The sequence below is a fragment of the Drosophila kikkawai genome, chromosome 3R (genome assembly GCF_030179895.1).
Source record: "Drosophila kikkawai strain 14028-0561.14 chromosome 3R, DkikHiC1v2, whole genome shotgun sequence".
In the NCBI taxonomy this organism is placed as follows: Eukaryota; Metazoa; Arthropoda; class Insecta; order Diptera; family Drosophilidae; genus Drosophila; species Drosophila kikkawai.
In genome coordinates, this window is record NC_091731.1 from 25,359,111 (window position 1) to 25,373,723 (window position 14,613).

Sequence of the window (14,613 nt, forward strand, 5' to 3'; positions counted from 1 at the left end):
TGCCTCACCTGTCGCAGGACAAACAAGTTTTAATCAAAACGAAAAGGAGCAAGGCGGAGGGAAAACTACAAATCACATTTCCTGTGGCAACATCAACTTCCTGTTTGGCATGGAAATCTCCCAGTCAGCGTTTCACACGCCGCCCCGACTCCACCCCCCACTCATTCTCGTGACAACTGCAGCCGCTTTGATGTTGCATGCAGCGCATTTTCCGCTGTGTGTCACTTAATTGTCACTCCACTACAGTCAGTCAGTCAGCCTGGTCAGTCATGCACTCAATCAGTGGCAGGACACTCGGCAGTGTCCAGGACACCTAGAGCAAAAGCAGTTCACGTTCACCCCCTTTAGCCACTCCGCCCCCTCGATGAGGTGCAGTTTTCAGTTCCCCTGCAGGAAGTCGGACTTCCTAAGCGGAACTGGCCGCATTGTCCTTCCATGGGAATGCCAGGACTCGGGGGGTGGCAACTTCAGCAGGACGAAAGTTGGTTCTTTGCGGTCTCTACGCTGGCAGGTCCTAATTGATGCAGTTAGCTGCGCGCTGTGACTGGAACCCTTTAATTGATACTTCGCTTGGGAATAGATTGGTACAGCACTGATAACAACTTTGCGTGGAGTAATGTTTCAAGGATGCAGTGAAATTCGCTCAAAAATAAAGGTGAATAAGTCGGAGCAGAGTTTATTACTCAAGGTATTTCCTACAAAGAACAGAATGTATATTTACGAGGGGACGTAAAGTCTTTTACACAAATCGTGGAATTTTGGGATTTTAGGAAAGCAGTAAAAGGTCTTAACTTGCTTGTAAACATTTTAAGAGTTTTATATTTTTATATATTCTTTTAGTGAAGTGACCATTTCTTTATAGATAAATTATTTATAAATAAATTAAAAAAGTATTTCGATACCATTTTCATAATACAAATAGTGTGTGACTCCGAATAGATATAAAATGTGAGCACAAGTGAGATCAGTAAATTGGTAACACCCACTTTATTATTGGCCCAGTTATTGGGATGTAATCTATCTGTTTTATGTGCGTTTACAAGCTCCCCCTCTGCTCCGACCGCGCTCATCGCTTGTTGTTAATCGCACTTAAGGCCCACAAAAACCGACCAGCACCTGCTGCCCCACCACAGCGAGTGGCTGGGCGAAGCTTAGCCGGAATAAATCTACCATAAAGATGCCTGACATTATTCAAAATACCAGAACTACAAAATTCCCCAAATACCGAGCCAGAGAACCAGCAGGAGGAGGAGGAGGAGGAGCCGAACCGAGCTGGAGCAGTTGGACGGGCAAAAAAGGCAATAAAATGTAATGCCAGACGAGGGAGCCGCGAGATCGAGTGGAGCGTGGAGCGTGGAGGCACAAACGACTTCATTTTATCTTAATGTGCTAATAAATTTCCCAGAGACGAAATCTCTGCCAAAAACCAAATAAATTTACTAATACCAAAATTATCACACACAGGGAGGGAGATGAAATGAAAAGGAAAATGAAATGGAGCGCCAAGTAGTTGACTGAGTGGCATGCGTGGAATCGGAGAAATGCAATTAAGGCGGCCAAATCATCTGGAGAAGCAGTCGTCGTCGCCGGTCGGCGGTCGGCGGAGAAGGGAGCCCGCATGGCATGGTCTTAAGTGTTTAAGTAGCTAAACGGCTGACAAGCGGAGGAGTTATGGCCCGGCCTGCAGTTTGAAGTTGGCGCGTGCTCCGCGGCCGCACTGCACCCACATCGCGCAAAGTAGTCTGTCAACACAGGGGATAGGGAGGCGATCCCGCTTGGATCTCCACTTGAGTCCATCGCTGACAATTCCACCCCCAGGCAGAGAGGCTCGTCTTCACCTCGCCGAATGAATTGCCCTAAAAGGGTTCATGCCTCGGGCTCGTAAATCTGATATTGCTCAAGTGGGGACCTGGCACCTGAGCTCGCTATATAGCCCATAGCTTCTATGGCATTGGAACAATTGATTCCAAATGGTTTTTCAAATTACCAAACTTGATATCTCAAGTTTTACGATCGTTTGATGGAAAAACGTAATTAATATGACATTTACGACTGCAGCAGCTGAAGAAATGAAAGATCTTGAAACTTTCTTCAGAATGAAACTAGAATATAATCCTGGACTGTACTTGGATTCTTTGGTTCGCGCCCTTCAAGCCGTTGCCACCCCTAAAAGTGTCGCCCAAGTGTCCCTACTTTCCGTATGCAGTCTCATGTGCATTATTTTGCATGTCTGGCGATTTGAGCAGCTCAAGCGTAAAGGTCAAAAGATCAACGTCACCGGGGCTCGGACTGTAGGGACTCGGAAGGCAGAGGGGAGAACGGGGACTGGAGGGAGGTTTTTCAAAGGAATTTCTCTACTTTTTCCGGCGTTAATGCTCTGATTTCGTTTTGAAAAATGTACGCAGCATTTGCATTTGTCCATTGTCCAGTTCGCTGATTAGGCGTGAAGTCTGGGATTTGAATAAGAGTGTTACCTTTGGTAACCCAAATGCAGTTACATGCTGCTTTTTGGCGGGAAAGGAGAACTAGATCGAAAACATAATAAATGGGTGAGAGTCTTAAAAATAAATTAAAATGCCCACACAGTTTTCTCAGACGTTGAAAAGATTAAATAGTTCACGTTGAAGCAGGACTTTGATCCTAAACAAAGGTTACTTTTAAATTAATTTTAAATATGCAAAAGAAATTTACAAGCTTATTTACTGTTTAAAATTTAAAATACCAAATAAAACCACAGTTTTCTTCATTTTTTAAAGCACATTAAAGCCTAAGTTTCGTAGAATTCAACTGTAAACAAGAGTCAATCAAATATAAAGCTCACTTACTGCTCAATTGAAGTTACAGTACTCTGCATAGTAATTCACACACTAGAACCTTTCAACATTCCAGAAGTTTTCTTAGGAAACCTCCACAAAAAAGAGGTCAACATCTCTAATTAAGGTCACCTTCCTCCCAGCTCCCTAGACCATCAATTCTCTGCCGAACCAACAGCCTTACAACACGTTCCGCCTTATTATGACCATGCGAACAAAGAACAATAAAAAACAGAGCAAATTTTTACCACCCCAGCGGGTCGGCAGGGAAAAAAATAACACTTAAAAAATTTGCAAACATGTTTTGCATACAGCAAAACCGATCATCAAATATATTCACATGCAATCACATTAAACTCACCGAAGAAAAGAACGGAATCTTAGGTAGATTTTGACCCAGAAAAACGCACTCGAGACAAAGCCGAGAAGATGTCCGGAGAGTGCAACCCTGAGGAGACATCCAGCTGCTGGGAGACGAGACCCACGTCACGATCGCGATCGGGACAGATCTTTTGTGCGAACTGGAGCGACCGAATGCGAGTGCGAAAATCTACCCCGTAATCGCAGAGAAAAACCCGAAATAAAACGGAATAAAAGTCGGCTGGACAATGGAAAGGGGAGGGGGCGATTGAAAATGTTTATTTGCGTATCGAAATGTGAAAATTTTTCAAATTTCGGTTCCTTGAATATTCATACATAAATCTTTTGGGAAAAGTAAATGTAAATTTCCGCATTGTTCCCTTTCCGATGAGCCGCAGGCCAAAGTCCGGCGGAAGTAGAGATGAGAATACTTTTCGAACTAAATCCAGCAGTGACATCACCTGTCCAAATCGAGAGGCCCAACACGATAATTGGTGTCATAAAAGTTAGTTAAATCATATTGGACGTCAGTCAAATCGGTGACATTCCCAAATTAGAAAGAGCCGCAGACCAAAGTTGTGGGGCGGCGACTCTCCGTTGCGTGATGATTGCCACGGCCATTGTTTTGATGACACGCCAAATGGTTTCTGTTTCCAAGACCATTCCACCTGTCAGCCAAGTGGACAGCTACCTGCACACACAATTACCGCCCGCATGACGAGGGCGTGCCGGGTGGCGCTTGCCATTTGGCCAGCTACACGGTGGGAAATGCAAGGTAATCCAGTTAGTTCAAGATTTATGAATATTATTTATTTGTTGTATATCTAATAAGAAATATGCCAGAACCCTTTTATCCTTACCATGACTAAGAAATCAATTTAACAATTAGGAAGATACGAATAGGATTGTCTAGCTTATATCAACCGATTTAATTTGGTTTCAGTGTACACATATGGTCAATATATATGGTCTAGATTGTCCCCGCTGCACAGGCAATAATCACTAATTTACAGCTCGTCAGCGGGTCGTAAATGGCGACAGCGTTATGTCATTTGACGTTGATTTCTGATAGCGGTAATTATATGTAAATTAATTACAGGTCTCGGGGCAGGGCCAGTACTCCCTTATATGGCTTAATAGAGGCTTGCCCCCGGCCCCACTTTGATAGAGATATGGTACTTCTGCCCAACCCTGCTCAAAGCCTTTGGCCAAACTAGTTGTGGCATGCAAATTGACAAGTCTACGACTGCGCCCAGACAACTCCAGATACTCGACTCTGTGGCAGAGCTTGGGCGCAAGTGGCAGAGACAACTCAATGATGTCTGTAAATGTTACGCTCGATTGAGGATCCCCGGCCAGGGGACTGCATCCAGCAGACAGTGGATGCGAGTTAACATGAAATGGCAGATTCAGATACAGATGCAGCACAGTCAGATGCAGATTCGGATTCGAATGGAGATGGCGATGGCGATGGAGATGCAGTTGCAGATACAGTTGCGAGTGTGCAGCTGCCGAGCAGCAGATCGAAGTGGCGCGATCATGTGCAAAATGTTTTTTCGGCGTACTGCTCCATGGAGGCACTTGACATGAAGAAATAATTCCATTGAGTTGGCAACTATGCCGGGAATCTCGGGCGAGACAAAATTAGACAAGAAGCGTGATTTACGGAACCCTTAAATCACATGACAACAACCCAGATCGCTGCAGATCGGGAATCGAAAAGCAAATGCGATGACAATGTCTGGGCAGCACATGTGTAGAGATGGAAGTGGGTCTGGCACTGGCACTGCGAGTGGGGCTGATGGGAGGCGGACAATGATACCGATACCGCGCCGATCGATCGTCGCTTCCCTCTGGCAGGCCCCCTGATTTATGGCACTGCATCCTCCAACAGATCAGACAGAACAGCTCCGAACAGAAACAGATCAAAGCAAATCAGGGAGGCTGTAGATCTGGTAACTTCATATGCTTGTGCTAAGCACCGATCATCGATCACCGATCGTGTGACCACGGCCACACTGGGGTATTTCCAGTCGATAAACCATAAAAATTGGGTTTGTTGTTGTTTACCCACTTAAGCATCGAGATGATTCGACAACACACCTCCCAGCTTCCGCGTCGCTTTGGTTTTGCCCAAAAAAACCACAGCTTTTGTTTACAAAAAGTTAAATGACAATCTTTTCACACCTCCCCTAGTGCGCGCAAACTAGTCTGTGGGATGATACGTAAGAATAAAGCGCAGATTTTGGCATCTCATTGTGCTATTTAATACTAGATGCCTTTTGCCATTCGAATTATAAACCTCTTAGCAAAAGTATCTATAATTATTACTTTCAAAAATAAGAAAGAAATCCCCTCAAAGAACATGTAAAATATTTCAACAAATATTGCCGAAAATAAATTTGCATTCATTAGCGACCAACAGACCGGCACGAGATCTTAGTCAGAACCTGTTTATTGATTTGTTTATTTCGTCATCGAATTTGGGAGTATTTCCAAATGTTCCAAATGCAAAAAAGAAAGAAAACCACAAAAGCCGGTGGGGATTCTAGACAGATGTTTGTCTTTAGTCATCTTTGGGGGAACAGGTTTCCCATTTGGGCATCGCATTTTGTTTAGATTGTTCTTGAATCTCATTAATATCGAGACGATAAATGTTAGCCGCGATCTGTGTCCAAAGTTGCGTATAAAAGCCGACCTCAAGTGGCTCTCTGTATCAGTTAACACCGAAATTTCATTGCTCTTGGAAGTTCTATTGAAAGTGAAAATGCGTTCCGCGATTCTATTTGGCTTGATTGCCTGTCTGGCCTTCAGCCTGGTGCTGGCCTTTGAGGAGTCCCCCGTCCAGTCCAACGACCTGTCCGCCGTGGAGGAGGGCATCGGCCAGGCCGTGGAGTCCGAGGTGCGCGCCAAGCGTCAGTATTACGGCGGATTCGGTCGCCGAGGATATGGTGGATACGGTGGATATGGTGGATATGGTGGATACGGTGGATATGGTGGATATCCCTTCTACCCACGTCCCTACTATGGAGGCTATGGAGGGTTTGGACGTCCCCCTTTCTTCGGAGGTGGCTTTTACGGCTAAAACCACGGCTAATCTGTTGCCACCAACAACCGCAGACTGATGACCATGAAAGATTTTACTACCACCTTTATGATACATCGACGAGAATATTATTATTAATATCATATCGATATAATTGTGCTAAAATAAATAAACAATATTGAACACCAAAAAGTTTATTGAATTTACATCGTTAGCTAATCAGTTTTGGTTATAAACTTTAGAATTTAAGAAATTTAATCAAGAATTCTTATAGATTTTTAAATTCAATATCGATTTAGCTTTACCTACTTACGATTAAGAGTATGTGTGTGCATCTTCCCCAGTGTCGGGGATCTGCAGAGTCCCAAATTATCTCGCAACTTGACCTCGTCTGTGGGAATGTGTGTGACCCAGAGCGACGACGTGAGCGCGACCGGGAGGGGAATATTTTAAAAATAAATAACAGAAGATCTCCATTTATTTATTAGTGCGTTCGCCAGGTCTCGCTCCTGAGCCATGCTAATTATAAGTCCAAGGAGGCGGAGGAGGGTCTGCTTTGTTTATGTTCCCTGAGCTGTCACGATCTGTTTGCTTTCTTTTCGGGCACTTTGCTCCTCCGCCTCCGCTGGATGGTCGGGGCTTGTGTGGGAGTCGCGTTGGGGCTTGCAGCAATTATCACGTACGATTGTCATAATTATCATTTGGATTTTATTAGCTGGACCCGCGGGCCAATCTCCGCCTGTCGCGATGCCTCTTTGTTCTGCTGCAGCTACTGGAAAGGTAAATAGCTAAATATTTGAATGATGTCACTGAAGTTGGCATGAAATTGCTGCCATCTTTTGGAACATCTTGGAATATAAGTAGATATAAATCACTTTAACAATTTGGCATTTAGCGGGCAACTAATCTAATTTGCAGCATATGCGTTAAGGACCCCGCAGAGTTTTATTGGCCCGCCGCAATGATGTCCTAATCCCCTTCTAATCAACATGAAAGCCGGCCCCAGACCCCGCTGCATATTAATTTGCGCACAAATCCACCGATAGATGGTTATCACGGACTCGAGGGTTCCGGAGTTCCGGGGGTCGAGGGCTTCGCGCAAACAAAACGCCCAGCTCGGTGACTTACCCCAAAACAAGAACGCCCCTCGGCCGAGTCATTGTTTAATTGTCAATAGACATCGGCTTCTATCAATATCATAAAAGCTAATAACTCTCGGTTGGCTGGACGCGGCAGACGGTGGGCAGCCCCGCTCTAATCCCACCGGATATGCTCAATCAAAGCGCAAAGTGTGCGTGCCGGAGGAAGGACACTGGAGTGGGCGGTAGGAGGTGGCTGGGTGGGTGGGTGTGAGGTGTGCAAAGGCAACCTCAACCTGCCCGCCGGGGGTTGCTCGGTCGCTGGAAATCATCGCATTTCATTCATCACTTTTCGCCTTTTCAGCGCGAGCAACCCTCCTTGGATCCGAGCAGGACCTGGACATGCCTCCCCCTCTCCTCCTCGGCGACTTGCTGGCATGTTTTGATATTAAAATTGCGTAATTATAATTAACCACATGTGTGTGTATGTGACTACATGGTTTATGTGTGTGTCGGGGGAAGCGGTTTAGCATGTCCTTTGACTGCTTCCGCTCGTCGACAAAAGGCGAGTCGGTTAAAGTTACTTCCTCCCTCTTCCCTGGTGTGTGTGTGTCACGTGTGTAACTCTGTAAGCGATCCTGGGGAAGTCTGCTTCTGCCCCGGGGGCATAATCCATAACTTAGCCGGCTGTCAGGCAATTGATACAACTTCCGAGCCGAGTCACCTGGTAATTAAAAAGGGAAAATCCTTTTTTTAATTAGCAGAGGAGGCCTTAATAGGGTTATCAAATCAAAGAAGTAAGGACTGAGATAGGGAAAAGACAGAAATAAGCAACAAATTTAATATAAATTATATTTTCTTCTTTATTTACAGTACAAAGTCTTTAGACTTCATTAAAAAACTGGAATTTCCTTTGTTGTTTACATTTAGTAATTTTTCCAGTTAACTCATTTGGTCATAGAAATTTACAAAAATTGCTTTTGAATATAATTATTCCCATTAGTCCGGTGTTAAATCAATACGATACACTGCAGTTCGAAATTTCTTTTCCTACAGAGTATAAAAGCCAATCTAGAAAACCAGCTCAGCATCAGTTAAAACCGAAAGTTCATCGAAATTTAAAGATCCCGCACTGCAATGCGAATCACTATCTTGTTAGTCCTGCTGGCCTGTCTAGCCATAAGTCTGGTCTCGGCCTCCAAGGGGTCTATGCAACAGCCAGGGCTTAAGCAGCCTCCGCGGAAAACTGTCGGCCAGGCGGTGGAGACACCTAAGCGGGTAAAGCGTCAGGTTATAACTTATCGATTGCCACGACGCTTCACATACTACAACCCATATGTTTATCCAACCTATTACTATCTCTAAACTTTTGCTAAATAAAACAACTTTGATGTTTTAAGGGGATCGAAGGAGGTCTTTCATATTCCGAAGAAACACGTGGTCCTTAACTCCTCCCAAACTACACATCCATCAACTAATGCGTATGCCCCAAAAATTCTCTAATTGTAATTAAGCATGGGAATCCACAAAAGATGCGCAACAGTAGAAGATGGGAAACCGAAACCGAAACCGAATAATGTGGCCAATAAAATTACAGTGTCTTCCACGGAGCCCAGCCAGCTCGGGGAGAGCGGGAGATGGATCTAGGAGGAGTAGGAGTCAGAGTAAGAGTCCCAGTCCAGAGTACCGACATTCCAGATACCAGAAACAGAGACAGACAGGGCCGCAGATGAGAACGGACTTGCGCTGGGGGATTACAAACGTGTTGCCATTAGTTAACTTCAGCTTTGATTGATTTCAATTAATCTTGGACGCGTGTAATTAATCATTGAACACTTTAATATGGTTAACAACTCTTGACCAAGCAACGGTTAAAAAGGTTCAACGAGCCAACGGCGGGCGAACGAAACTCTGGCCACTGACGACTGTCGACTGACGACTGACGACTGACAAAGTGACTGACCACAAGGCAGGTCCAGGGCTTGGAAGTGGAGGTTCGGAGACTCGAGAGTGGGGACTGGGGCTGCGGTTGCCGGGGCAGCCGCCTTCAAGAAAAATGGCCAAGTTAGGAAAATGCGTTGGAGTAATAGTCGGTAACGAAGCCGGCCAGGGATTTCCATAGCCCAGTCCCAGAGGCAAGATTCGGATTCCGTCTCAGCCCCCGACTAATTGTGCTCACTATGGATTTCGCGCCACTTGGTGGAGAGCTTTGTGGTCGTGGCAACGTGGAAAGCGGTCCGCGATTGATGGCTATCAATGCCGATGACTTATGGACTCGTAGTCAGACCCAGACTCCGAGTCGAAGTCGGAGTCGCAGTCGGCACACACATGAGCCAAGCCAGCAAATCCATCCATCTATGTGGCACATTTGACTGCAGCTCGCCTCGATTATCTGGGCAATTGCTATGCTCGTTGGGCTATTGATTTTCCCAGGCCAAGCAAATAGCTCTGGGCATCGCGGAAAAACCGAATCAGCGGTTACGCGATCTGGAGAAGGTGTCATTAGGGGGGCTCGATTCGCCCTCTCTAAATGGAGTTATCATGGCGGAGTGCCCGTGCCCCCCATTCAGGGCACAAAGAAGCCAGCCGTCGAAGACCAATTGATCGAATTTCACACATGGGCGCTAATGAATTTAATGAAGTCATTTTTCTTTAACCGATTTACAAAACTACTTACAACCGGCGGGGCCAGAACAAGCGAGTTCATAATTTCGCATCATTAATCACGGGCCCAACAAAGCGATCTCGGGCATCCCGAGATTGACAGCTCCAGAGGGGGAAAGTAATTTAGGCAGCCAGCTTAGATCGCAGAGCGATGGCCGATGGCCTGACGGGCTGATTTGCCGCTGGGAAATTAAAAAACAATTGTTAATTATTAAATTTTAAATTTTACACTTGGCCGCAAATGATGTTCATTTCATCGGGGGCCATTCTGGAAGCTGCTGGCTCCACAGCCCCAGCATTGTGGCTCCGGTCGACACCTCGCTGATGAGATCATTCATCAAAGCCATAACCTGGGTGAAATGAGTTGCCATTGTTGCAGCCCGGAGTCGGAGGAGAGTCTCCTTTTCCCCAGCTCTTTTTTGGCATGGGTTCATCTGAGCTTGACTGCTCAATTATCACTTTGATGGGGTCTCTGGCAGTCGACAGCTCGTGAGGACCCGCATGGAGCTGCGAGAAAGTGTTGGCTTACTTTGTTCATAAAACTCCATTTGAATGGAGGATGGTTGAATGAAATTCAATACCACTTCCGTAATAATTTTGGGAGGGTTATAAATTGTGTGTTTATTATTAATTGCAAATATTAAACGTCATAGATAGAGGATTTTTATACTATATATAAGTTAAACAATAGTATTACAAAAATGTAACATATTTATTGACAACTTTTGTACAGAAAATACGGGGATTATATAGGGAAAATATTTCTTTTAAACCTTTTTTTAAATGCAAATGCAACAATAAATAATGGAAATTACTATTTCCTACTTCAGCTTTTTACTCACAATAATCTCCGCTTGGCCAAGGTCCATGTTCTCGCCTTTGTTCCCGACTGACCTAAGCCAAAATTGCGTTTTTCTTTCTGCCTAGGAAACGCGATCACGACCGCAAAGCGTTGCGCTTCATTAAAATCGGATTAATGTTCTGCTGGATGAAGTCCTGGAGAAGGACGCACAGCTGAACTGACCAATGTCCCCGAGATGGCTGACCAGTGTCCGATTCCCACGCTGCAGCCGTGTCTGCAGATCCCCGGACGCCTTGGGCCGTATGCAAAAACGCAAGACGCCGAAGACGGAATTAAAATGGAAATGCGTACGAAATCGACCCAAAATCAACCCCAAAAACTCTGCGGATTCTTGGACAAACCCAGGTAATCGGGGTGGACAAGCGGAACCCTTTTTGGCGCAGCCATAAAATTGTCCAAGAATTTACGAAAATCGAGCAGAAAATTTCAAGGGACTCTGGACAATGTCCAGTGGGATCTGCTGGGGGTTGTTGCAGCGACTTGTCACCGCTGCAAAGGTTAAGACCGCGCCTGGACGGACACTCGAACCATGCTGCTACCTGGGAGGCTGCAAGGATCCCGGCATCTGGTCCAGTGATCTCTCATTGTTAGCGCCGTCGCCTCTGACCTTTGGCTGTCTCACGCAATTAGGCAAACTTTCTGGGGTCAAAAATATGTACACATTCCATTTGAATATCTTGCATTAATCTTTTTGCATACAGTTGGCCGCCTTTGTGCCGCCTGCTGCCTTTTCTTTGCCCGATTTCGATTTGAATAAGTGCTAATGATTTGTGACATGGTTCTTCGGGCTCGCCCAGCCCCCAACTAAAGGCTTTTATGGCGAATGTTTAATTCATGACTCGGCCTCCGACGGACACATAAACAGGGACTGAACTCTTAGTGGTTGTAGTAGTATTAGCTCATACTAAAAATTAAAAGGGGAGGCTCGCATGTAATTACATACACACATGTGAGCAGTGGCTGCTGACCTTTGACATGCGCTCTCGAAATACATTTCGAGTGGAGCACAAACACATGGCTCTTATGTACAGTGGGCCCTGGCTCGGCCCCTTTTCCTGCTCGTTCTCCCTCCCCCCTGTGGCCAAAGCGACAAACGAACCCTTAGCTTTGTGGCTCGCATGACACCGGAATTCCAGGGAAAGGATTCTTTGGCTCAAAAGGCAATTCCGAATGGACAAGCGCAAGACACAATAATAGCACAGATTTTTAATTGGTTCACAGAAAGTCATGTGGCTTGAAAAGTAATTGAAATCGATATCAGTTTAACTTTACTGACAGCGCAAAATGGAGACGCTCGTAATAATGTTTTAAAATGTGCAGCTACAAGTTAAAGCTTTGACTTTTTAATTTAAATGAAACAAGAAACTTTCTCGTAAATTCTGAACAAAGACATTTATAGTGACCTTTGTTTCCTCACAAATTTAAGCCAAATTTGCATTTTAAATATAACATGTTAAATTGACAATTCTTAACAAATCAAAATAATCTTTAAATTATATACAAAAACATGATTTAAAGCTTGTTTAAAATCTTTTCCATGAATGCTTTAGTAGATTTCTAAGAAAAAAATGTACTTTAAACACCACGTCAGTTAATTTTTGAGGCAAACATCACCCATTAAGCGATGACGAATCTCCATCAAGCATATTGGGTGAACAAAGTTGTTAACAGCGAAAACTTCTTTTTGTTTTTCTTTACTTTTTTTTTTGTAGTCTGCAACATTTGATATTTGTGTGCGCGACTCCGGGCAACGGAATACATTTTAAGCATTTTCCAGCCACGACCACGGAGCTCCACTTTCACAATGAATCATCGGGCTAAAAACAACAGCCAACAGAGGGAACTTTTTCCGCAAAAAAAACCAAACTAAAAAAAGGATGCTGCAGATGGCCAAGGGGTGGACCTGGAGGGGGCTTGGCGTAGAAAAGAGCGAGGGAAAGGAGCAAAGGGGCGGTCGCGTGCTCGTCAGTTTAACCAGCATGACATGGCCCGGTCCATTGCGGTCCTGGTCTCTGGCATTTTAGCACTTATTCATAAAGTCCTTGCCAGCGACGGAAGACAAAAGGCAAAAAAGCCCAGAGAGAAGAGGAATTACTAAAAATTTATCAATGTAAAAGTTGGCCGAGAGCGGAGGTGGGAGGTGTCGGTGGGGGCAGGAAACAAGCAACAATGTAAATTATATGCCAGTTGGTTTTCTATTTGCTATTTCGGAAGGAGAGGGGAGCCGGCTGCAAGCTGCAAGCTTTCCCTTTGTTCCGGGAACGGGAGCAGATACATGCCGGAACGAAAATATATGTATACCCCTGTGTAATATGCACATGCTGGAGAGAAAGCAAGAGTCCTTGGAACTGGCTGCAGGATGCATTTGAGTGCGTCTGTGCATCCGCATGTGCTGGCCAGGCTACAACTAAAAAGTAACTTGGTGACGGCAGTTTTTGTTTTGAGAGCCAACTGTGAAATATACACAAATTTATACACATTTAGTTTTTTCTAAATAAAATATGGCAAAGAATTACTTTTGTATTAGTCCTGCTGAAGGATTAAACTAAACTTTGGATACGATTTAATCTTAATTTATGTGTTGTTTTAATTTTGAAAGAACTTTCAAATGGCTTAAGGCTGTATTAATACATAAATTATTTTAATATTTTCTAAAATATTTCCAGGACATTTCAAATACATAACGGTTGGAAAATGTTTATATACCTATAGATATGTATGTGTTTTTGTTTCTAAACAGTGTGGAATATAATACTTAATTTATGGATTTTAATAATATCTTTTAACTTCAAATTCAATTTAAAATTTCTTGAATTTTAACCAAATCCTTGAGGAGAAAGAAAAATAGTGATGGTGAGTTTATGGATGATATCAGATGCCACTAAGCCGTAGTTCAGCATAAAGCTTTTAGAGATGTTCCTCCATCCTTCTGCCCCCACTTTTCAGCCCCTTTCCGCCCTCTCTCCTCTGTCCCATTTTCAATGAACTGTCCAAAGCAGAGGCAGAAGTGCTGGGGAAAAAAAATGGCCAACAAGGGCGAATGAGTGGGGCGACCGGCCCCCCCCTTTTTGGCCTCTTTGTGGCAGCGAGTGCAAAAAGGCGCTCAAATGGGGTTGTCAGTATTTAACCCACAGGGGTTGGAGGTGCCGGCTGACTGCGCGAACTCCGCCAGAGTCGACAGCCAGGAGGAGGTGGCCCCAAGGGGGGCTGGGCGAGTTACGAGTTCCCCGCCACATACGAGGACTAACAAGAGCAGACCCCGAAAACCCCCGAGATTAGGTTCACAGGAGCCAGGATGTGCTGCGGGAGGATCAGGAAGAGCGAAAGAGAAACGAAAGAGGCGCCGCCGCGCAATTGAATTAGGCTCCGCCGTTGGAGGCTGCCAGAGAGAGACATATAGCGGTGTTAATAAAAGGCAAACACACACGCTTTTTGTACCCAACTTTTATGGGGCCAAAAAAAAAAAAACACTCGAAAAAAAGGCAAGCAAAATTCCGATACAGTTAATGATAAGGCGGACATGCTCGCAAAAGAGATGGAGCTACGCAGTGCAAGCAAGAAAGCAACAGCGACCAACAGAGGCGTTGCCCAACTCGAGTGAGAGCAAACTTAACGAAACTCGGCGCGAGAGTGAGTCCAATTGGGCTGTGAGTGAAACTGCCCCAGTCAGCATATCGTCGTATCGTCCATCATCCAATTGTACGTTTGCACTTCGCTCTGGCCTTCCCAGAGGGCGCCACCCCGCCCCGCCCCGCCGCAGGAGGCGAGTGCAAAGAGCGGTGCCCACAA

General features: G+C 44.9%; 1 protein-coding gene across 1 annotated transcript; it reads left to right on the top strand.

Moving 5' to 3' along the window:
• The first annotated feature begins 5,873 nt into the window (after positions 1-5,873).
• Positions 5,874-6,397, top strand: LOC108080461 (uncharacterized). Its single transcript, XM_017175198.2, has one exon. The coding sequence runs from the start codon at positions 5,941-5,943 to the stop codon at positions 6,256-6,258; it is 318 nt and encodes a 105-aa protein (XP_017030687.1). The 5' UTR covers positions 5,874-5,940; the 3' UTR covers positions 6,259-6,397.
• The last annotated feature ends 8,216 nt before the right edge of the window (positions 6,398-14,613 follow it).

Excerpts from the sequence above, each read along its gene's own strand:
- LOC108080461 (XM_017175198.2), top strand. The coding sequence starts at position 5,941 with ATGCGTTCCGCGATTCTATTTGGCTTGATTGCCTGTCTGGCCTTCAGC.